General features: G+C 39.1%; 1 protein-coding gene and 1 long non-coding RNA gene across 4 annotated transcripts in view; one reads left to right on the forward strand and one right to left on the reverse strand.

Annotated features, from left to right (window-relative positions):
• Positions 1–17,967, reverse strand: part of LOC121373724 (zinc metalloproteinase nas-1-like) — a 27,639-nt gene extending 9,672 nt beyond the window's left edge. The window contains exons 1-4 of one of the 3 annotated variants that reach the window (XM_041500476.1): positions 17,843–17,967; positions 14,383–14,470; positions 9,817–9,917; positions 3,447–3,570 (exon numbers count right to left, since the gene is read on the reverse strand). In XM_041500476.1, coding sequence (XP_041356410.1) covers positions 3,447–3,570; positions 9,817–9,917; positions 14,383–14,470; positions 17,843–17,960 — 431 coding nt within the window. In that variant the 5' untranslated portion in view covers positions 17,961–17,967. Of the gene's footprint in view, positions 1–3,446; positions 3,571–9,816; positions 9,918–14,382; positions 14,471–15,124; positions 15,193–17,824 lie in introns of those variants that run through there. The other 2 variants (XM_041500478.1, XM_041500477.1) reach the window with 2 other exon arrangements.
• A 644-nt stretch (positions 17,968–18,611) lies between these two features.
• On the forward strand, positions 18,612–23,884 carry LOC121372893. Its single transcript, XR_005958022.1, has 3 exons — positions 18,612–18,670; positions 22,265–22,375; positions 23,542–23,884. It is a non-coding gene; the product is annotated as an uncharacterized LOC121372893 (long non-coding RNA).
• The last annotated feature ends 1,844 nt before the right edge of the window (positions 23,885–25,728 follow it).

Consider the following 25,728-nt stretch of genomic DNA (forward strand, 5'->3'; position numbering starts at 1 on the left):
GGTTGCCCTGCACGTGGACCAGGTCAGTTCTGCCAGTGTGTGAGATGGCTGCCCACACCATGACACTACCCCCGCTGAATCTGTCCACTTCCTGCACGCAGTTTGCCGCATAACGTTCACCACGACGCCTATACACGCGACATCTTCCATCATGACGTCGGAGCAGAAATCGGGACTCGTCACTGAACCACACCTGTCTCCATCGCAGTTGAGGCCATTGTCGATGAATCTGGCACCACTGCAGTCGGAGTCGACGGTGTTGTGGTGTTAAGATGACACCTCAAACTGGACGTCTGGCACGAATTCCTACCTCACGTAGGCGGTTCCGTACGGTCTGGTCGGATATCCTGCGCAAACCTGGTATTGCTGCGGCTGTGGAGGTGGCAGTAGTCAATCGTTCCCGAAGGTGGCGTACCCGGATGTAGCGGTCCTGCCCGGGGGTATTGACCCGTGGTCGACCGGATCTAGGGAGGTCACGTGTTGATCCATGTTGCTGGTAACGGTCCCACAGTCTGGAGATGGTGCTTGGGGACACATGGAATGCCCTGGCAACGGCCGTTCTGGATTCGCCTGCGTCTAGTCGGCCGATGGCATTGTTTCTCTGCGGTTCACTGAGACGTGGCATGTCCTGGATTGTCAACTGTCGGCCAGATACAGAGGCCAGGCAAGCGAACACCCTGCACTTTTATACTGTCGGTGTTCATGTTGCACGTGCAGACAACGCACGTGCAGTGGTGACATGGTTTGCACGTGGCTGCGTTTTTGCGAATATTCACATTTTGGAACTTTATTGTACAGTAGCTGCGTTTTATCGAATGTAACCGTGGGAATGTGTTTGGGACATGCAATGACCTTATATTCACAAAGCATGAACCGGTAGGAAACATAAAATCGGAGTTATAACCCATTTGTACCCTTTTGCGTTTCTTTTTTTGAAGAGTATAGATTTCCCTCACAAGGGTTGGCCTTCACTTAATGGAAGTGTCTAATTCTATGTTTTCTGGGTCAAGGTAATCAAACAACAATTAAACAACATTTATTACAATATACCGTTATTCCATTGGTCCAGACGTAACAACAGGATTTTGTTCAATTCTCGATGAACGTAAAAATATCGTCGTCATCTTATATAGGCAAGTTGTCTTATTGAGCGCTATTGTTTATGGACCACATATAATTGAAAATAAAGTATAACCTTTTAGTGTTATTATTAGCAAGTATAATTCAATTTTAATTGTAACTATTGTCTGTTATTTATTTTACGTTCAATTGGGAATGAACCAAAAAAAAATCTCAAACTTATGTGAGAACAGCTTCGCCGATTCACACAGTTTACGGATGATTTTGTTTGGTTCATACCCCGATGAACGTAAGAGAAATATTTTTTTTTAATGCATAATGGGTAGTATGGACATTATAGATTACAACTGCCGCTTTAAAAACATATTTACGGCTTTAATCATAACTTGATGTCTAACCAACATTCAATTAAATCAATGAACGTGTGTAACCAACATCCAGTTAAATCAATTATAGAGTCTAACCAACATCCAACTAAATCCAACTAAATCCAACTAAATCCAGTAAAGTGTCTAACTCTATGTTTTCAGGGGCAATTGTCCCTTAATTGTCCTTATTATAAAGAAAATAATATGAGTGTTTCGGTGTATTTTTTAACATGTCCCTATACCACTAAGGTTTCGAGCATGTCCATCCCGGGCCCGGACTCTGGAGAGCCAGTGGTCTGGTCCGGGTCAGAAAGCGAAGCCAAATAAGCTATTTTTAAGTAACACGAATATGTTGCATTATGGGTAATATGAAAAGTATCCACTGCAATTACTGTTTAACAAAATAACATTTAAAGTTTTCGCCATAATTTGATGTAAAAACGAAGATCCAATTAAATCGAATGAAATGTCTGACCCTATGTTTTCAAGGTCAAAGAAGCTAAGTAAGCTTTCATTGGTACATTTAATTATGTTGCATTAAGAGATATATTAAAATTAACCATCTTAAAGAGACATTTCCGAGTTTGTTGCATTGTAAGATGTTTGCGACTAATAAAATATTTCTATGATTAAACTTACATATTAAATATATTTTCTTGTTTAGAATATCAGTGTCTTTATATTCAATGTGTGTATGGTTGTCTTAATATTTGTAAGAAGCCCAAACTGGATTTTGTCTTCAAATAATTTCGTACGTACGAAAAAAGCATCTTTTAGGAAATAAAATGAAATTTAACCTAGTACAAATATTAGAACGATCAGAAACATGTTTAATATACAGCCACTAATATTTTATGCAGAAAAATATATTTGATACATAATTACAGTCGTCAAAAAGTCTCTGTTAGTCGATAACATCTTAAAAATTGCAGTAATCTCAGGAATGTCTCTTTAATTATCCTTTTTATAAAGCAAATACCATATAAGGGTTATGGTCATAACTTGATGAAAAATCTTCCAATGAAGACAACCAATGTGCGTAGCTCAATACTCTCAATATACTCACAAACATCGGAGTAATCCGAATATGTTGCATAGTGGCAAATATTTAAATATGCAAATTATCAAGCGTTCTGTAGTTATTGTCTATTCACTCTAAATCTCTAGTTTCTCATTTGTATAGCTAAGACTCTTGTACAGACAAGTTCGTGTTTACAAAATGTACATTTAGTATAGCTAAAACCCGTTTTGTGAATAACAGTGAAATATCTTAAGCAATTTGGGTAGCGATGGTTGTAAGTCAGCAGTCTTTAGTAGAAGCTGTAACACTGAGTCCATTTCCATTCATTCATCTCAACTTATTTTCATGGTTATATCCAATTAAGGTTCAAGCACTCTGCCCTGGGCATACACCTCAGATATCTGGGCTGTCTGTTCAGGATAGTTGGTTAGTTGTTAGTGAGAGAGAAGAGGAATGTAGTGGTCTTACACCTACCCATTGAATCGTTAAAACTCGCTCTGGGTGGGAGCCGGTACCGGAATGCGAACCCTGCAGCTACCAGCTTCATGTCCGGTGGCTTAACCACGACACCACCGAGGCCAATATCAGAGTCCACCGATGTAACACCGATGGTGTTCTGAGTGAATAAAGTTCTGTTCTGTTCAGAAAAAGAATCGTTAATATACTCACGATTTAACGCCCGCGGTAAATTTAATTTCGTGAAAAAGTCTTGTCAATATATTCACTATTTACCGCCCGCGGTAAAGTTAATTTCGTGAAAAAGTGCTGTAATATACTCACGATTTAACGCCCACGGTAAAGTTAATTTCGTGAAAAAGTCTTGTTAATATACTCACGATTTACCGCCCGCGGTAAAGTTAATTACGATTTACCGCCCGCTGTAAAATTAATTTCGAGAAAAAGTCTCATTAATACATTTATGATTTACTGCCCGTGGTAAAGTTCATTTCGTGAAAAAGTCTTGATAATATACTTACGTTTTACCGCCAGCGGTAAATTTAATTCTGTGCCGATCCTCATCTGTCGCTTGTCGGAACCGGACACACGTGATTCTTTCCCAGTTGTCCATTGATTCGTATATCGCACGTACTTCTCGCGCCGCTGAAAACAAAATTCAGAATCATGTATCGGGTCCACCCCTCACCCCCCCCCCCCCCCCAAAAAAAAAAAAAAACAAACAAAAAAACAACAACAACAAATATTTACCCCTATTTACTGATTAATATCTTGGAATGTATTCAAACCAGGATAATTTCTCGCTCCAGCCAGTGCACCACGACTGGTTCATCAAAGGCCGTGGTATGTGCTATCCTGTCTATGGGATCCCTTGCTGCCAATCGAAAAGAGTAGCCCATGAAGTGGCGACAGCGGGTTTCCTCCTTCAATATCTGTGTGGTCCTTAACGATATGTCTGACGTCATATAACCGTAAATAAAATGTGTTGAGTGCGTTGTTAAATAAAACATTTCCTTCCTTCCTTCTTCAAACCAGGATAATAATAGCGTAGGTCCCTACACGTGGAATCATGTGGATATTTCTCATGCTCATCATGTGTGCTATTAGCGACATCTATACAGATGGCGTGCCTTTTAAAACAGTGCCTGTTAAACAGTGCCTTTCAAACTGTGCCTTTTAAACAGTGCCCTTTAAACAGGGTTAGACATCATCATGCTAAAGGTTCGTTTGTTAAAGTTTGGTTTGTTTAACAACACCACCAAACCACATTATTTATCAATCATCACTCATCGGTAATTTGGTAATTTTAACGTATCATCTTAGGGAGGAAACCCGCTACATTTATCCACAGACATGATATCACATACTACTTTTTTTTTCTTTTTTTTTAAATAGTTTATTAACATATATGGTAGTGTCAGTGATATCACTACCTTACAGACGTGCTAATATAAACAAAATATGAATACATTTGGTACATTACAACAGTATAATTAAACATGGACACATAAAATAATTATGTAATATATAGGGTTAACAGTGAAGTTAGAAGTAAAGAAAGAAAAAAGGTTTAGAGGGAAAAAAGAAAGAAAGAAGAAAGATAAGAAGGAAGGGGAAAATGATGTTAAGATAAGATTTTAAAATAGAAAATATTAAATTTTGTAATGTAATAAATACCTCTAGAACAACATATTGCTATGTCCTGTTTCCAGGAATATTAACCAAGGTGTCGAATATTCTTCATATTCTTTAAAGGAATGCTAAAGCAAGTCTTTTGGACTGATATGCATATTCAACGATACATAATGCACATTATTGCATAATATCAACAAGTATAATCGTATAGTTAATTAATAAAACGGTTAAATGTGACGGCTATTATATATAACGGGCGCAGCCATTTTGTACCATCCCATCCCATTATCAGCCGTCCTGCTTTATTACTGTAAGTAATTATGTAAAACCCTTGATTAAGTAGACTTTCTCATCTAAAATCACAAAACTTACCAATTACGAAGTCCCACAGAAAAGAAAATTATCACTTGGGTATCGTGAGTGGCCGTTTGTGCTCGAACGTATCCTACCAATAGGCCTAATAATATGTATTTTTTCTTTGGATTTTTAAAGAGAAAAAACCCATACTATAACTCCATTTCGTTATATTGATGCAAATTGAAATATATTTAGTTAAATAGTTTATTATACTATCAAGTCATTTATGTTGTTTTACAAGTCAGATTGATGAAAGCGAAGCGCCTTGTATATATACTACTCAAAAGAATTTAAGGGTCAGACGATATTTTCGACATTATTTTCTGAATGTCAATTATATTAGCTAGACCATAATGTCACGCATGGTATTGTTCCATTTTGACGAAAGTGGGTCTAAGCAACCCATAAATGAATTAAAATCCACTGTCATTGACACTGTCGACTAGTTGTAATGGCGAAAACATGCTTACATTTGCACGTAAATTAGGGCGAAAGCGAAAGGTCCCATAACTTGCTTTTTCACAAAGCGCTTCATTTGCACGCTTTGCACGTGTATTCCATGTTCCCAATGCTGAATTTCCGTATAATTGGAGCTTGCGTTCGTGTACGGTGCACACTCCAAATTCGACAATGGTACGACTTCAACTGACTATCGAAGATCGAGGAAAGGCTATTGCTTGGCTTCAGGATGGCAATACGCAAAGAAATGTTGCTCTGAGACTTGGTGTCAGTCAGAGTGTCGTTGGCCGACTGTGGCAACGGTACCAAGCAACGAATTCTGTTCGAAATCGTCCACGTTCGGGAAGACCCCGAAGCACTACAAATAGAGAGGACCGCTACATCACCAATATGGCTCTACGTCAACGCACAACCACTGCACGCCGATTACGTGACAATCTGCGGACTGCGACTGGAACTCGAGTGTCTGATCAAACCATACGCAATCGTCTGAGAGCCAATAATCTACGCTGCCGTCGCCAGGCTGTTCGACCACCACTCCTACCACGTCACAGAACGGCCAGACGTCACTGGTGCACACTTCATCTGCGGTGGCAACGTGTTCAGTGGGGTTGAGTGATGTTCACTGATGAGTCCAGGTTTAGTCTCCAGTTCAACGACGGTCGGGTTCGTGTCTACAGACGTCCTGGGGAGCGCTTCGCTGACGTTAACGTTAGACAACGTCACCGGTTCGGTGGTGGCAGCGTCATGGTGTGGGGCGGCATCTCTATCCACCACAGGACCCCCCTCTATGTGGTGGATGGCAATCTGAATGGAATCCGCTATCTGAATGAGATTATCCGGCCGTTGGTTCTCCCAGGCCTTCAGCAGATTGGCGGCGGGGCAGTTCTGCAGTATGACAATGCCAGACCCCACCGCGCCAGGGTGGTAACGGACTTTCTCAGACAACAAGGTATCGCCAGGATGGATTGGCCAGCATATTCGCTTGACTTGGCCCCAATAGAGAACGCCTGGGACGAATTAGGCAGGAGAGTTCGGGATAACCATGCCCCTCCGGCCAACCTTCATGATCTGGGTCAACTTCTTATGGCAGAGTGGCAGGCCATTCCCCAAGAGTTCTTCAGACGTCTGATCAACAGCATGAGGCAACGATGTGTCGAGTGTATTCGCGCCAGGGGTGGATTCACACACTATTAAACGAATGTTCTAATGTGTAAAATCCATGTTTGACAACCTTCAACTTTGACAGCATGCCATGTGACTTTCTTGTATACAGTGACGTTTATTTGTGTTTTTTTGTAAATATGGAACAATAAATAAAAAATTTGGTGTAGTTTACATCATCAATCTAATACACTCTGAAACTTATTTGGTTATACATTTTTGACCCTTAAATTCTTTTGAGTAGTATAAATTAGAGCGTTTGTTTAAACTGTGCATAAAGAAGTTGGACGGAGCTGACCTCACTTCGCCCCAAGCTATACCAACGGACGTCACAAAATCGAAACAAAATGGCTGCCCCCAGTTAGCAGGAATAATCATGTTTTTTTATTAACTCTAAAATTACGCGTTTTTCATTTGTTACAGAGTCAGTATGTGTTGGTGGTCCGGGTATGATAATTTTTGTAAAATATATCTTTTTTTATTTGTATTCTATTTTTTATAATGTTTAAAAGAGCATATATGTTAGGTTTCTGTTTCTGCATTTTGTTTCTGTATATACATGTATGATATTTAACATTAATAATGAGCCAATTAGCAAATACCGTTATATTTTTGTTGTTGTTTAAAATTCCAAACAATACTGTCTGTTTACTAAATTGTATATGTTCACCTTGGTCTTGGTACCACTTTTCAATTTCTTTCCATATAACTAAGACTTTAGAACAGTCATAGATTAAATGTTTCAATGTTTCTGGCTGTGTATGCCAAAACTCTTAGTGAGGAAACCCGCTACATTTATCCGTTAGTAGCTAGGGATCCTTTATATACACCATACCACAGACATGGTATCACATACTACTGCTTCGATATACCAGTCGTGGTGCACTGGCTAGAACGAAAAATAGCCCAATGGGTCAACCGACGGGGATCGACCCTAGACTGACCACGTATCAGGCTGCATCCTACTCTCGACATCATCATGCACGTGAAAAATGCATTACATATTTTGACGTGCAGATTTAATTCTATCACAAATGATGTTATACGGCATTTAATCTGCATACGTGACATATTTACCACCAATAGGACATGCCCATATGATATCAGGTGAAATATAGTATTATCCTGGTGTAAATACGTTTCACGTTATTAATCGGTAAAGAGGGGTACATGATGTTTTAGCCACGCGATATATGGAATGACAAACGAACGGCCACACTACATACACGGCTATATGTATTTGCTGTTGTAGCTGGTGGAGGTTGTGTGGTGCATGATGACTGCCACTTTAGATCGCCAGATAACAGCCTGCAAAGATCATCCTACGCAAGGACTGTCACTTCACAGCGCATCAGAACAGGCTGCAGACCATACTATGTGAGGATTCCCACTTAGCATCACCATAGAAGAGGCTGCAAAGTCCTTCCTACATGAAGACTTTCACTGCGCCACAGAACCGACTGCAAAGATATTCCCATATGAGGACTGCCACTTCACATCGCCACAAAACAGACTGCAAAGATCTTCTTACGTGAGGACTGCCACTTCACAGCACCACAGAACATACTGCAAAGATCTCATTATGTGAGAACTACTACTTAACATTGCCACAGAACATGCTGCAAAGATCTCCCTAGAGGAGGACTGCCACTTAGCATCGCCACAGAATAGACTTCAAAGATCTTCCTATATGAGGACTGCCACTTAGCATCGCCCCAGAACAGACTGCAAAGATCTTCCTATGTGAGGACTGCCACTTAGCATCGCCCCAGAACAGACTGCAAAGATCTTCCTATATGAGGACTGCCACTTAGCATCGCCCCAGAACAGACTGCAAAGATCTTCCTATGTGAGGACTGCCACTTCACATCGCCACAGAACTTTATTTCGCAACAGAACTTCATTTCGCCACAGAACAGCCTGCAAAGATCTTCATAGAGAAGGACTGCCACTGCATTGCACGACATAATAGACTGCAAAGATCTTCCTACATGAGGACTGCCACTTCATAGTGGCACAGAACAGACTGCAAAGATCTTTTGACGTGAGGACTGCCACTTACAAAACAGCTGTGAACAGCCTCATTGGCGGATCCAGATCCCATGACCACACACCCTGCCTGTTCTAATGACATTTTGGGGGTTGTCATAGGATTTGTTTCTAATTATTGTCTACAATATACAACAAAACAAATTCCGAGAAAATACGTCTCTGGGCATCTTTATTTTAAAACATTTCCGAGGAACAGGTCTTTGAACCTCCCACCCCACTACAAAATCCTGGATCCGACCTTGCGTTTGAAGACACATACAGATGTACATTGAATAATGTTGGCAGCAAGGAAGTGTAATCATTTTAGAGAGATTTTACATGGAATAATGTTGGCAGCAAGCAAGTGTAATCATTTTAGAGAGATTTTTATACTGATTATCCTGAGAGATTTTTATACTTATAATCCTGAGAGATTTATATACTGATTATCCTGAGAGATTTTTATTCCTATTATCCTGAGAGATTTTTAAACTGATTATCCTGAGAGATTTATATATTTATTATCCTGAGAAATGTTTATACTGATTATCCTGAGAGATTTTTATACTGATTGTCCTGAGAGATTTTTATACTGATTATCTTGGGAGATTTTTATACTGTTTATCCTGAGAGATTTTTATACTTATAATCCTGAGAGATTTTTATACTGAATATCCTGAGATTTTTATACTGATTGTCATGTGAGATTTTTATACTGATTATCCTGATAGACTTTTATACTGAATATCCTGAGACTTTTATACTGATTATCCTGAGAGATGTTTATACTGAATATCCTGAGAGATTTTTATACTGATTATCCTGAGGACGAAATAGTCATAAAGTCGCGGATCCTAGTTTCAACCAGTCAAAATGGACACTAAGTTTGGTTAATCTACAAACCTATAGCACCCATGGATAAAGAGAGTGAAACAAACGTCTGTGACGTTAAAACGCGGAAACGCCCTTAAATTGTAGACTACAGCTTGTCACCATATCTGCTACATCTCAGGCGCACATGCATTTAAAAAAAAGAAATTAATATAAAAAATGCATTTTGTTGTGCTACAAACACCAGGATGATCAAATGATGACAGTTCTGATGTAGGAAAGATTTATAATCTAAACAATAAAATGTAAGTAATGTCTGTCAATAACGGCTTTAATAGTAAACGGTACAGTGTGTGTGGTTAAAGACTAGGGTCTGTCGCTTTAATGGCACGACCCCACAGGTGGTATACTCACAAAAGACGCTCGGGGATATTTCGAAAGGTATCACTTTGTTTGGCCATTTTCTGGCAAACTTATAAATCACGCCTCGTTTGCCACTCCTGTCGTGAGAGTTTCTGTGAAAAACAAACGTATTTCGTTATCCGTTTGTCTGTGCGTTTGTACCTATTTATACCTAAATACCTATTTTATTTCCCATCCATCCAATCAGAAATTCATCCAACCATCAGTCCATCCATACAGACCCACCATCCATCTATCCATCCAACCATCAATCACTCCAGCCATCTATCCATCCAACCATCCATCACTCCATCCATCTATCCATCAATCCATCAATCCAACCATCCATCCATCTAACCATTCATCACTCCATCCATCTATCAATCAATATATCCATCCAACCATCCATCACTCCACCCATCCATCCATCAGTCCATTTATCGGTTTATCCATCCATCTATCCATCCAACCATCCATCACTCCATCCATCAGTCCATCTATCGGTTTATCCATCCATCTATCCATCCAACCATCCATCACTCCATCCATCCATCCATCCCTCAATCCATCTCCATACATCCACCCATCCATCCATCCATCACTTCATCCATCCATCCATCCATTCATCCATCAATCCATCCCTCAGTCCATTCATCAGTCCATCCATCCATCCATCTATCCATACATCAATCACTCCATCACTCCATCCATCCGTCCATCCATCCATCACTCCATCCATCAGTCCATCCATCGATCCATTCAACCATCCATCAGTCCATCCAACCATCCATCAACCCATCCATCAGTCCATATATCAGTCCATCCATCCATCTATCCTTCCATCACTCAATCCATATATCCATCCATCCATCCATCCATCCATCTACCCTTCCATCACTCCATCCATCCATCAATTCATACATCGGTCCATTCAGCTATCTATCCATCCAACCATGCATCACTCCATTCGTCCATCCATCCATCACTCCATCCATCACTCCATCCATCAGTCCATCAATCTATCAATCAATCCATTCCTTAATCTATCAACCCAACCATAAGTATATCAACCAGCACATCAATATATCGATCCGCCCATCAATCCACCTATCTCTCCATCAATCAGCCCATCCATCCATCCATCCATCCATCAATCAATCAATCAGTTAATCCATCAATCCATCCATCCATCCATCCATCCATCCATCCATCAATCTGTCCATCAATCATCCATCCATCAATCCATCCATCCATCCATCCATCAATCAATCAATCAACACATCAATCAATCAGCACATCAATCAATCAATCAATCAGTCAATCAGTCAATCAATACATCAATCAGTCCATCAACCCATCAACCAATCAATCGATCCATCCATATATACATTCATCAATCCATCCATCAATCCATCCATCAATCCACCCATCAATCAATCCATCCATCCATCCATCCATCCATCAATCGATCCATGTATCCATCCATCCATCCACCCATCAATCCTTCCATCCATCAATCCATCCATCCATCCATCCATCCATCAACCCATCCATACATCCATCAATCAATCCGTCAGTCGATCGATCCATCCATCCATCCATCCATCCATCCATCCATCAATCAATCAATCCACCAATCCATCCATCCATCCATCCATCCACACAAGCCCATCCATCTATCCACCCATCAGTCCATAAATATTTCCAGTCAAGTCCACCCTCCATCAGTCCATCAATATTTCCAGTCAAGCCCACCCTCCGTCAGTCCATCAATATTTCCAGTCAAGTCCACCCTCCATCAGTCCTTCAATATTTCCAATCAAGCCCACCCTCCATCAGTCCATCAATATTTCCAGTCAAACCCACCCTCCATCAGTCCATCAATATTTCCAGTCAAGCTCACCCTCCATCAGTACATCAATATTTCCAGTCAAGCCCACCCTCCATCAGTCCATCAATATTTCCAGTCAAGCCCAACCTCCATCAGTCCAGTCAAGCCCACCCTCCATCAGTCCATCAATATTTCCAGTCAAGCCTAACCTCCATCAGTCCATCAATATTTCCAGTCAAGCCCAACTTCCATCAGTCCAGTCAAGCCCAACCTCCATCAGTCCAGTCAAGCCCACCATCCATCAGTCCAGTCAAGCCCACCCTCCATCAGTCCAGTCAAGCCCACCATCCATCAGTCCAGTCAAGCCCACCATCCATCGAACAAACTGATATCATAATCATCATAATAATATGGCTCTCTAATTTACTTCTTTTTTTTTTTTTCCTTTCACGTGTACGAGTCGAAGCCGTGAACCGATCAAGCCCATACAGTTCAAACTGACAGACATGTTGCAGATCTAGTTACCAAGCCCGTCAAACACACGCGCTCCGATATTACATAGTTCTACATGTCTGATAGCTGGGAAAAGCTAGACGTCGAGGCGTTAAAAATGAAGAGAAATATATACCTTGAACGGTCTTCTCCAACAAGTCAAAGGAATAGTTGCACTTTTTCTTATTTTTCTGGAAAGGGTAACCATCCCCAACTACCCATCTAACGCAAATTGATATATTAATCATCGGCTATTGGATGTCAGATGATTGGTTATTTTGACATATAATTTTTGAGAGGAAACCCGCTATATGTTTCCATTAGCAGCAGTAGATCTTTTATTATATGAACCATCCCACAGATAGGATAGCGCATGCCACGGTTTTGGATATGCCAGTCATGGTGCACTGGCTGGAACGAGAAATAGTACGAAGTGCCCATCGCCGGGGATCGATCCTAGATCGACCGCGCAGCAGCCGAGCGCTTTACCATTGGGCTACGTCCTGCCTTTCTCTTAACCTCTACTAATTCCACATAATTCTTGAGTGATTAAAACATTACACATTCTATAACAGTTCCTGCTATATGTGTATTTATATTATTCAAAAGTTACATTAAAGGCATATTGTCACAGACTACTGACCTATTTAATGGTCTAACAAAGTATTACCTGAACAAATATAATTTGATTTGTCCCTAAATGTACTTTATTCAACCATCTTCATAACCACCATACTCCATTTATTAATGACAGTTTGTAAAAATAATTGAATTATGGCAATGGTCCATAATTCAAAAACTAAAATATGCCGAGAGGGATGACATGGATTTCACTCCATCATGGTTCCGTTAAGGTGGTGTGATAGCTAGATTTGGTTTCCAACAATTAATGTAAGTTTTATTTATTATCCATTTTTAGAGAAATATGGTCCTTAAATCCGTGACAGTATGCCTTTAAATTTTACTGCTATGTTTACTTTGAATAGAATTGTGCTTATAAAAATAAATAATCAGCACTATCTATTGGCATCATGGGATCTTCCATATGACCGCAGACCACAATGATTTACGCTATATGTCTCAATATAACGTTAGTGGCTATAACATTTCTATTAAATTACAAACCCTAGTTTCAACCAGTGAAAATTAACACTATGTTTAGTTAATCTACAAACGTGTAACACATTTGGATAAAATTACAACTGAGTGAAACATGAGTCTGTGACTTTGAAATGGTGAAATACCCTCTAAAAATAGACTAAAATTCGACTCCATAACTGTTACTTCTCAGACGCAAGTGTGTTTTTAAAAATATGAGAAATGCATTTTGTGATATTAAAAACACCAGTATGACCAAAAACACTTTGAATGTACGGAAATTGATAATCTAAACCATAAAATCTAAGTAAAGTATAATTTCAGTTATGAAAAACGGCTATAATAGTCAAACATATGTCTTAGTGTTTAAAAACTAGGGTATGCCCCTTTAATATCAGTAGGCCCATGGATTGTGTCTGTCTTAGGACAAAACACCCTGAATAGGACAGCCCCTGTTGTCCAGCTCTTTCTCCCAGGATATTGGTTGAAATAAACACACCCACCAAACCTGGCCGGAGTACACCTATTTACACAAAAAGTGCTACATTTGTATTGGCCAGAATTGCCACAAAAAGGTCTTTAATGTTAACAAGTTACACATGTTTACACACTACATGCTCTCCACTGTCGACTTCAGTCTAATAGTTGCCATAGTAGCTCGTTAATTGGACCTATTGGTGACGTCATGTCTCCCTAGGTTGCCCATAGGGGCCCTTAAAAGGGTCTGAACTGTTCAGTTCTGCAAACCTGGAACACATCACACTAGAGCGAAATCACGAATCAGTGCCGCTCAAAGTGGAAATACCCTCTAAAATAGGCTAGGGCTTCTCTCGATAACCGTTACTTCTCAAAGGTACGTGCGGATTATGGATTATGAAAAATATATATATATATATATATATTTCGTGGTATTTTATAAACACAAGGATGACCAGAAACATGTCGGATGTATGGATATATGGATAACCTAAACAATAAAATGTAAGTAAGGACCTATTTCAATTAATATCAAAAACGGTTTTTGTTGTGAAAAATACGTCGTAGTGTTTAAAAACTAGGGTATGTCACTTTAACCATCACAAATCACCGTAGTGTTGCGTTCTACCCCTTACCCCGGTTACGTTAACTATCACAGGTAACTGCTGTTGAATGCTCACCCATCCTGACGTTTCTCCCGTTCCACGTCCATGGAGCTGACGTGCCCGCTAACGGAGTATCTCCCATTCTGGTTGCCAGGCACAGAAACTATCATTATAAAGAAATTTATTTAATTATTTATATGAGAAGTAGGAAACAATAAACAAAACATAATGAAGAGTGCATACGTGCGTGCATGAATGAATCACTGAATAAATGAATGAATGAATGAATGAATAAATGAATGATTGAATGAATGAATGAATGAATGATTGAATGAATGAATGAATGAATGAATAAATGAATGATTGAATGAATGAATGAATGAATGAATGAATGAATAAATGAATGAATAAATGAATGAATTAATGATAAATGAACAAATGAATGAATGAAAGATAAATGAATGAGCAAATGAATGAATGAATAAATACATGAATGAATGAATAAATACATGAATGAATGAATGATAAATGAATAAATGAATGAATGAACGAATGAACGAATGAATGAATGAATAAGAGAATGATAGAATGCGTAATTTAATGAGTGAACGAATGTCCAAATAAATTAATGAATGAATTAAGGAACTGAGAAATTTAAGCGAATGAATTAATGAATAGCTGAATGCATAATAAGTATCATGGAAATGAATAAGTTATTAAAACAAAGAAATAAACAAAATCTAATTACGTCATAAATACATTAACAATCAATCGATCAAAGAAACAAAGAGACACCATCAAATAAGTAAATACTAACGGCACAGTACTAGACTAACGGTGACGATGAACGCTGTAGCAATCCTATGACCCATGACGCCAGAGACGAACGCTCGTCCTGCGATTAAATCAATAACAAGGAAACTATGAATAATAAAAACAGTGCGCACTGATACTACAGGTGTACTTTTACATCAGTTGGAGTTCTGGCGTTAATAACTTGCTCACAATAGTTTCATGATTTACGGTACATTAAACTGTTATAACCAGCAATATTATATATTTACCCACGTCCTCTACTCTCCAGCCGTCTGTCTGTCTGTGTCTGTCTCTTTCTCCTTCTCTCTCTCTCTCTCTCTCTCTCTCTCTCTCTCTCTCTCTCTCTCTCACTTTCTCTCTCTCACCCTTAATTGCACCGCGATCTCTCTCTCTCTCTCCCCTATCTCTCTCCCCCTCTCTCTATCTCTCCCTCCCTCCCCTCTCTCTCTCTCTCCCTCCCCCCACTCTCTCTCTCAATTTCTCTCTCTCTCTCACTTTCCCTCTCCTTTAATTGCACCGCGATCTCTCTCTCTCTCTCTCTCTCTCTCTCTCTCTCTCTCTCTCTCTCTCTCTCTCTCTCTCTCTCTCTCTCTCTCTCTCGGCGATATAAGTTGCGAGAGTTTAATAACTTATGCCCCAGATCTATTTTGTGTACATTTCATTTCGTTAGGGTGTAGTGGCCTTACACCCACCCATCAAGCCCTTAAGAATTCGCTCTGGGTTGGAGCCGGCATATGACTGCGAACCATGTACCTACCAGCCATGTCTCCGATGGCTTAACCACTGCGCCACCGAGGCCGGTTTCGTGAACAAACTCAGTGGCTTACGTTTTTATTGTATTTTACACACTTCCATTCCACTTTATAACATAGATGTCAGGGACACGTAGCCCAGTGGTAAAGCACTCGCCTGACGCGATTGTTTTGGGATCGATCCCCGTCGGTGGGCTCATTGGGCTATTTCTCGTTCTAGCCAGTGCACCACGATTGGTATACTGGGATACCATATGAACGTGCCTTCCAACACCTTTACTACATCACCGTATGGTAAGTTTGCTTTAGGTTTTTGACCTTATTCTAAATTTTATTGCAAATTCCGCCCACTTCAAACATATCTCCCTCCTCCCTCCTCTCCCCCCGCCCTGTCCCAAACTTAGTCACTGGCGAAGTCAGAGATTAAGCGCGTGAGAGGCGTGCTGGAAAACATTATGCTATATGCAGGGCCGTACCCTCCGGGGGGCAGGGAGGGGGGCAGTTACCCTCCTGAGAATCTCTTCTGGGTTTTTTAGTCCAGGGTTTAATTTGTATAGTGTTTCATTTCTTTATAAAAAGTAGTTCCCCCCATCCACCCTAGAATTTTGATCAGGGCACGGCCCTGATATGAGCACGTTAATAGAGTTCACGATCATGATATTTTATATTCATGATATTAATATGCATTCATATTTGTCAGGGTTATATACGAAACGTATTCAACAGCACAAGAATCCTTTGAAACTGTATCCAAGCCGACTGATTATAAATAAAACATGGAACTCTAGGATTACCTGTCTATGACATGCATAGGCGTATGAGACAGGGGGAAGTAGGGACTGGCTATCGTTCTGCATTACGCTTACATTACTATTACTGTGGCACTTTTTGCGGCAAAATCTAACAATGGTTTGTAAATGAATAAAACAAGATCGGTAGGTATATTAATTAATTAATATTTATGTCATGAATGTTTCATAGATTACTGGTAGCAAAATAATGTTTTGTGAAATGTTGTAAGTGAAAGCATACCAAAACTAGGAAAAGAACGTGAGAAGAAAATTGTGGGCCGTTTCTTTTGTTTTCGTACGATCGCAAGTGTTCTGTTTTATGTTCAGGTTTTTACACGCCGTGGCGAAATTGCATGTATAGCCATAGAACCGATGTCTGTCCCGTAGTAATTACTATATGATATTTGAAATATCTTTAAAATGAATACATAAACTACATAACAAAACAAGTAAGACAAATTTCATACATGGCTTAAGTTTACTCGATTGTCAAAAACATTTTCATTGGTCGGCTGTTGATAAACACAGACAATAGACAAACGTCTTAGTAATAGCACGAGTCGATAATACCAACTTCAGGTTGCAATGGAGAATGCAGAATGATAAACTGTTTAATAAACTCGGGATTTAAAAATATAGAAAGTTTAAAATATATTCAGAATTGGTTCCTTCCCAAAAAATTAATGATAGCGAATTTGGATATTTGGCATTAATTCCGGAATTCCGGATATGGGTGAAAAATTCCGGTTTTTCCGGAAAGTTGGTCGCCCCGGGTAGTGATTCGTTTCAAACCCTATATAGCTGTTTGATAGTATCGCTAATAGGCCTACATATAAATGTTGTTACGTAGATTCAGGCATGTTCGTTTAATTCGGGCAAAAGCCAGCCTACCACCATCCCCAGCCCCCCGCCCACTTTGAAAATCCGTCCTACGTTACTGCCCACCCCTACCCCTGTTTGTTTGGGGGGGGGGGGGAGTTGGGGGAGGCGGAACATTTTCAAATTTTGCCTTATGTAATTGTTGAACGGCCCCTTGTCAAAAATATATATAATAAATAAATAAAAATAAATAAATGAAAATAAATAAATTGAAATACTCTCTCTCCTCTCCTCCCGGAAATAAAAGGGAAAAAAATACAAACAAAACCACTCGCTCACCCATCAAAAGAAACGTACCCAATGACAGCCATTTAAATATCCGCATATTATTCCAAGACAGTCCGAACAGTAGTTCAGGGCAGCGTTCAGCCAGACCGTAGACTGGTTTATGCGCTTCATGCTGGGAACCAATCATATAGTTCGCGAACGTTAGCGAAACGTTAGCTGGCTGAACATGTTGGCGTTAAGGTCTCACTACACAGATCACTTCCGGGTGAGAGTTTATTGATGACGGTCCACTATAGTTCCTAATTGTGACACATGTTATGGTTCACATATTGACTTCTAGGAAATGGTGAAGAATTAAAACAATATGTATGTTTAATGGTAAGCCTTCTGGCTGTATTTTGCCCATGTTATTTTGTAATATGTACATCGACCTTTTGGTACATGGGTATATAGCGCAAGTGAAAGCCGGAGTGAATCGGTTAATGAACCACCTGTTCGGACCGGTACTACAGCCAGATGCGGTTATATAGCAAAAAACTGAGACAGAAATGTTTTCAATTTTGGAGTGAAAATAAATGCTTATATAATGTATGTTCGCAATAGTGTATGTTGTTAGTGCCAACGAGAACCCGTTCTATGGGCAATATTCGCTTGAAGTTGGGGCAGTTTAACATGGGTTTCAATGGCAGATGACATCTGTGTAGTGAGACCGAGCAGTAAAATGTCCGCTACACTGGTTTATGCGCTTCACGGTAAAACGAAATGGCCACTTCGGGAACCAGTCAAGTTGTTCGCGAACGTTAGCCAAACGTTTGCTGACTGAACTTCTAATTTATGGTTTCCATTTCCTTTCGTTGTAATTAGATTTTTCTTGTGCAGCGTTGTTGTATTTGTTTGGTAACTTATTATTGAATAGTTATCTTTTACAGTTAATAATGAATTATTGTTAATGTAAGGTGTAGCAATAGTGTTTTCCCTACAGTCCTTCTGTCAGAAAACGCCCTTTTTCGTAGGCCTACTATTAAATTTACAACAAGTTAAATTAGGCCTATTTACTTTAGGCTTTTTCTGAGCCGATTGGTTTTTAAAAAAAAACAATTGCATACAAAAATAATATTTTGGGGTAGTTCCAAAACAGGAAAGAGTTCGACCATAGGCTACCCCTCTACATCAAAGTCTAAGCCTAAGCCTAAGCCTAAGCCTAAGCCTAACCTTAAAAGGTTATTAGTCATTTCGTACCAGTCACTTCGTACCATCCATTTGGTACCATAGTTTATAATTATGGTCATTTCGTACCATAGTAGTTTAACATAGAAGGTGATAGTTTATTTTTAAGACGAACTGACAAGTAACCCATGGTACTGATGATCATTTCATATATGAGACCCCCCCCCCCCCCCATCTTATATACTATAGGCCTACGTCCTTAGCCCACTTTCGACAGATTCTCTGCTCAAGCTGCACAATAAATGATTGAGGTACGAAATAACCATGGTACAAAATGACTTGGGTACAAAATGACTTGGGTACGAAATGACTAAATAACTGTGGTACAAAATGACCAGGGTACGAAATGGTAAAATTGGGTACAAAATGACTATGGTACGAATTGACTGGTTACCCCTTAAAACTAATACTAACCATTGAAACGAGGTATGGATGGAACTCATACCCCAAAATATTTACTGTAGTTTTCTTCTTACGTCAAACCAAATTGAAATATTTACAAACAAAAAAATCGCCCCTTACCAACTCGCCCCAAAACCAACTCGCCCCCTACTAGTTCATCAAGATAAACTTGAATGTAAGTGCACTTACATTCGAGTTTATCTTGATGAACTAGCCCTCTACCAACTTGCTCCAAAACCAGCTAGCCCATTGGGCTATTTCTCACTCATTAGCACCGATCCCTGGAAAGGCGTTGTACCATACCTCTATGGATATAAATATCTTTTGGAGATATGAGACGACCCCTCAATCAAGACAGTTAAATTTGTTCAAAAATTGCGAAATCTCATGTGATCTCTTGTTGGGGAATTTCACACTTGTGATAAGCCAATGAAAACCGATATCGGTAGGAGCCCGTCAAAAGTGTCCCACTTTGAAAATACTTGCTTTGTTCTTGACCTGAATAAGCCAGCATAGTGAAACCAATGCGGAGTGTGGCGTCATATATGCACCAAACGTAATTGGATTTTCTGTTCTATATGCTTACATAATAAAAATATTCCAGGGAATGCCAATCTAATTAAAATTAGCTCCACTATTACATGTGGATCTAACACCAGCCAGTTGGAGCTCCTGTCCACCAATCAAAACCTTACTTGCAGAATCCTGCCAGTGATTTAAAAATAATTTGAAAACATTCCGAATTATCCTGAGGGTATACGACATGTTTCGTGTGAATTACGAATGCCTTAAAACATGTTTTATTTTATAAAATAAATAATTTGTAATGTAAAACTGAAGACTGATTTAGTTGGGGTATTTTATAAATAAATAAATATTTTTTAATGTAAAATTGAAGACTGATAACCCATCCCGTACATATTGGTATGGTTCGCTCTACTGCGGCCACTAAAATAGACTCGCCCGATATTTGTAGAATTTGTATGCTCCCAAATAACGTTATAAAAGGCGACATGTGATTGGTCAATATTTAAATTATTATTTACAGACGAAATGTTACCTGGACATTGGGGACTACGCAGTGTTGTTAGTTTTAAATCACTGGCAGGATTCTGCAAGTAAGGTTTTGATTGGTGGACATGAGCTCCAACTGGCTGGTGTTAGATCCACATGTAATAGTGGAGCTAATTTTAATTAGATTGAGGGAATGCCGCTTTAATATACCAATATTTGAAGCAGTGATGTGCATTAAATGTTGTTGAATATGCACACCAGTCCAAAAGCCTTGCCTGAATAGGCTTGACAGTTCGTTGTAATAGATTATTATTTATCCGATATTTGGATTTCCCCAGTATAAAACCATTAAATAAGTGTTCGTAATAGCAGAATTTCACTGTAATATTAATAAATAAAATGACACCAAAGTTGTAGACGTCAATTTTTTATTTTGTCACAATTATTTATGGACAGTAAAGTTTGGGGCGATTTGGTTTTGGGGATGATTTGGTTTTGGGGCGAGTTCATCAGCATTATTTATTTTTATTTCTATGAATTTTATTACTTTATTAAGTTTATAATTTACAAAAATGCCCTAAAAATGGTCAAAATTCCTCTAAAAGTGTTTAGTCTACCGTTCCTTGCCAAGTTTTAAAGGGACATTCCTGAGTTTGCTGCAATTTTTAAGATGTTATCGACAAAAAGAGACTTTTTAACAATTGAAATTACATATCAAATATATTTTTAGGCATAAAATATTAGTGACTATAAATAAACATGTTTCTGATCGTTCTAATATTTGTACTAGGTTAAATTCAATTTTATTTCCTAAAATATATAGACAAAATCCAGTTTGGACTTCTTAGAAATATTAAGACGACCAGAAACATATTGATTATACAGACACTGATATTCTAAACAAAAAAAATATATTTAATATGTAAGTTTAATTGTAGAAATAATTTATTAGTTGGAAACATCTTACAATGCAGCAAACTCAGGAATGCATGTCCCTTTAAGAAAAAAACACACTTAGTTAAACCTGCAGCTACACGTATACATGCATACAACAATGATTATAAATTAACTTGAAATCTCTATCTACTTTCCGGAATCGCAAAACAGTACGTAATAATAATAAAAGGCATTCGTATCAGACAAAAAAAGAAGAAAGAAATGTTTTATTTAACGACGCACTCAACACATTTTATTTACGGTTATATGGCGTCAGACATATTGTTAAGGACCACACAGATTTTAAGAGGAAACCCACTGTCGCCACTACATGGGCTACTCTTTCCGATTAGCAGCAGGGGATCTTTCATTTGCGCTTCCCACAGGCAAGATAGCACAAACCATGGCCTTTGTTGAACCAGTTATGGATCACTGGTCGGTGCAAGTGGTTTACACCTACCCATTGAGCCTTGCGGAGCACTCACTCAGGGTTTGGAGTCGGTATCTGGATTAAAAATCCCATGCCTCGACATAATCGTGGCTAGTAAATTTATAAAATCACATATTCCATGGCTGGTGAATTTTTAATCATGGCTAGTAAATTTATAAAATCTTTTTTGATTTATTTTGCTCATATTGAAAGTGAAAAAAAAATCTGGTACAAAAAACAAATGATGGACCGAAACAAAAACAAACCGCAAAGTAGTTTGCGTACATTGATCAATTTGATGTTCTGGAACTGCAGTTGAAATCATCCTGGGGAAAAACGTACACAAGTTAGCGATGTTGAATCGTTTTAATATAATAATGAAAGTTGGGCACCAGTTTATAATTCTTGAAGTTAACATGTTTACTTTTTTTTTTTTTAATTTTGGGACAAAACATGTTTAACCATTTTAATTCTATCCGCAGATTCATCACTGACGTCAGTCTCTGTTTTGGAGATTACAAATCTTACGGTCCCGGCAAAGAAATTTGCAGGTTCGGTGCTGGATTCCATGCAACGTTTATATATTTATGCAGGTACCATTAAAAAAATATAATGATAAATTTGAAATAAACCACAGTACGCAAATTACAAGGCTTCTAGAATTTATATAAAATCTTCTAGAATTTATATAAAATCTACTAGCAATGGGATCAGTGATTTAAAAAAAATAAAAATTACTAGCCATAATTAATAATTCACTAGTCATAATTGATAATTCACTAGCCATAATTAATAATTCACTAGCCATAATTAAAAATTCACTTGCCCTACTTTACTTTAAGTTAATACAATTTTACTAAATAATAGTAATAATAAGATATCTCGCCTAAAGAGGAAGATAGAGCTTAAAAACACTAACATTGGAGGCTTGGGGTGAGGGCAGGATATTCATATTTACATAATAAACTACTGCAACATTTGACCAAAACAATTTCCACTAGCTGTCGGGCATGGCAATAGTAGTTATTTACTAGCCCAACATTGAATATCACTAGCCATGGGAGTGGGGCTACCATAATTTAGAAGCTCTGGCAATTCTAAAATTGCCTTTATATACCGGTAACTCCCAATAAGGTATTATTAATTAATGAAATATGCCTTTTATATCTTTTGCCATTCATTTATTAAAAGCAAGCACATAAATTACATTTATGTTTATTTCAATTAATGTTTGTGTATTTTTAATGAAATAAAAGTGCCCCGAAAATGGTAAAAATGCCCCAAAAGTGTTTGATCTACCGTGCCTTGCCTAATTTCTAGGGAAATCACTATCAGACTATTACTAGTAGTCCCAGAATGCATCATTAGCCATGTTGCAATTCAAACATTGCTGTATATATTAATATAAGCTGTTACATAGTTTTGAACAGTTAACTGGACTTCCATTTTTGTGGAAGATCTGGTTGGTCGAGCAGTTAATCTCGCAGGCTATCAAATGCCATCCGAATCAGTGCAGTAGGTTCAAATCCTGCCAGTTGACACTTGTGTTTTTAAGTATTATATATGATCATTGAATCTTTTTCAGTACTGGTGTTTGATGCAGTAGGTTCAAATCCTGCCAATTGACACTTGTGTTTTTAAGTATTATATATGAGCATTGAATCTTTTTCAGTACTGGTGTTTGATGCAGTAGGTTCAAATCCTGCCAGTTGACACTTGTGTTTTTAAGTATTATATATTAGCATTGAATCTTTTTCAGTACTGGTGTTTGATGTCTTCGTGCCACTACTTCAGTGAAACTACACCGTTTCCAAACAAAGACATCGTAGCAGATCCAGACTTTCTGCTTTATTCTGGTGTAAACCTACACAAGTGTTCAGAGTACTTCCATCTCAGCATGGTGTCCACTGTGAAGTGTGTGTTCAGAGTACTTCCATCTCAGCATGGTGTCCACTGTGAAGTGTGTGTTCAGAGTACTTCCATCTCAGCATGGTGTCCACTGTGAAGTGTGTGTTCAGAGTACTTCCATCTCAGCATGGCACCCACTGAAGTATGTGTTCAGAGTACTTCCATCTCAGCATGGCGTCCACTGTGAAGTGCGTGTTCAGAATCCTGAGTTAAATGGCACAGTTTTACTCATTCACATTCTAGATGAATGAATAATGTTTTTTTATACAGTGCCAACGTGTGAGAGAATATACGTTGATTCATCTGAGAAATTCTACAAGCATTTCCAACTTGATACCGCATAATTTTACTCATTTATGCTGTAGATAAATGAAGCATATTTTATATACTGGCAATTTGAGAGAACTTCTTGACTCACTCGAGAGATTCAGCGAACATAATCTCCAACCTGAACTTGGTCACCCTACTCAGTTGTGCTGTCAGTCTGTCTATACCTCACAACAGACTGAGTCTCCTCTGACTGCAAAGTGTTCACCTCCACATCACCCTACTTAGTTGTGCTGTCAGTCCGTCTACACTCGCAACAGACTGAGTCTCTTCTGACTGCAAAGCGTTCACCTCCACATCACCCTACTCAGTTGTGCTGTCAGTCTGTCTACACTCGCAACAGACTGAGTCTCCTCTGACTGCAAAGCGTTCACCTCCACATCACCCTACTCAGTTGTGCTGTCAGTCCGTCTAGACTCGCAACAGACTGAGTCTCCTCTGACTGCAAAGCGTTCACCTCCACATCACCCTACTCAGTTGTGCTGTCAGTCCGTCTATACTTGCAACAGACTGAGTCTCCTCTGACTGCAAAGCATTCACCTCCACATCACCCTACTTAGTTGTGATGTCAGTCCGTCTACACTCGCTACAGACTGAGTCTCCTCTGACTGCAAAGCGTTCACCTCCACATCACCCTACTCACTTGTGATGTCAGTCCGTCTACACTCACAACAGACTGAGTCTCTGCTGTCTCCGAAGTGTTCACCCCCACACGTCACCCCCAGAATTCTCTCCTTCCTCGTTCCAGTGCACAACGACTGGTATACTAAAGGCTGTGGTATGTACTATCCTGTCTGTGGGATGGTACATATAAAAGATTCCTCGCTACTAATGGAAAAGTGTAGCGGGTTTCTTCTCTAAGACTATTTGTCAAAATTACCAAATGTTTGACATTCAATAGCCAAAACAAGAGTTGTTTTTGTTTTGTTTTTTTGTTTTTGTTTTTTTAAATTACTATTTTATTATAAACCCATGCTGGAGATCTGTACATTTGAAGGTGTGAATAAAGTGTCTTGTAGAGGGAGAGACAGCTGGAAAGAAAAAAACCCACAATGAAATTTCATTTGTTGAAAACCTCATGGATGTTGGAACAGAGTGGTTTGATACTGGAAAATTCAGAAAGACCTTTCTTTTTCTTTTCTTTTTTTATAAACCTTCAAAGCCTTTACGATAACTGTTCTAATTCAATCAACTGGTTGAAAGGTGCCAGAGAGCTGTGCTACAAAAAAAACCCTATCACACATGTACCTCGTTCTGAATGACTGGACCTACAAGTGTTTGTTTTAACTTTGATACTGGTGAAGCACAAGGGGTGGTGGTGGGGGGGGGGGGGGGGGTGGAATTTTGATACTTTGCAGACGGACGGGGAAAACCTGCCAAGATGATTTCCACGAAGACTGGACTGCCAAACAGTCTGATACTGGTGACAAAACAGAAGGGAGCCAGGTTTATTGCTACCGCACAGCAGGGACGTAGGCTTGGTGGGGGGGGGGGGGGGGCACGTCAGACGAAACCCCCACCCCACCCCCCGCTGAAACAAATGGTCCACTTACAGAACTAAAACACACAGGTTTATACATATGGAGTTTCTGGTGGTGCAAAAACAAAATAGAAAAAGGTCCACTTGGTTCATATTCGAACCCCTCCAGGTCCAGATCACGCTACGCCCCTGCACAAGCTGATGGGGAACGATCAGATTATCTCCAGAAAG

This window comes from Gigantopelta aegis, chromosome 5 (assembly GCF_016097555.1).
Source record: "Gigantopelta aegis isolate Gae_Host chromosome 5, Gae_host_genome, whole genome shotgun sequence".
NCBI classification, from domain to species: domain Eukaryota; kingdom Metazoa; phylum Mollusca; class Gastropoda; order Neomphalida; family Peltospiridae; genus Gigantopelta; species Gigantopelta aegis.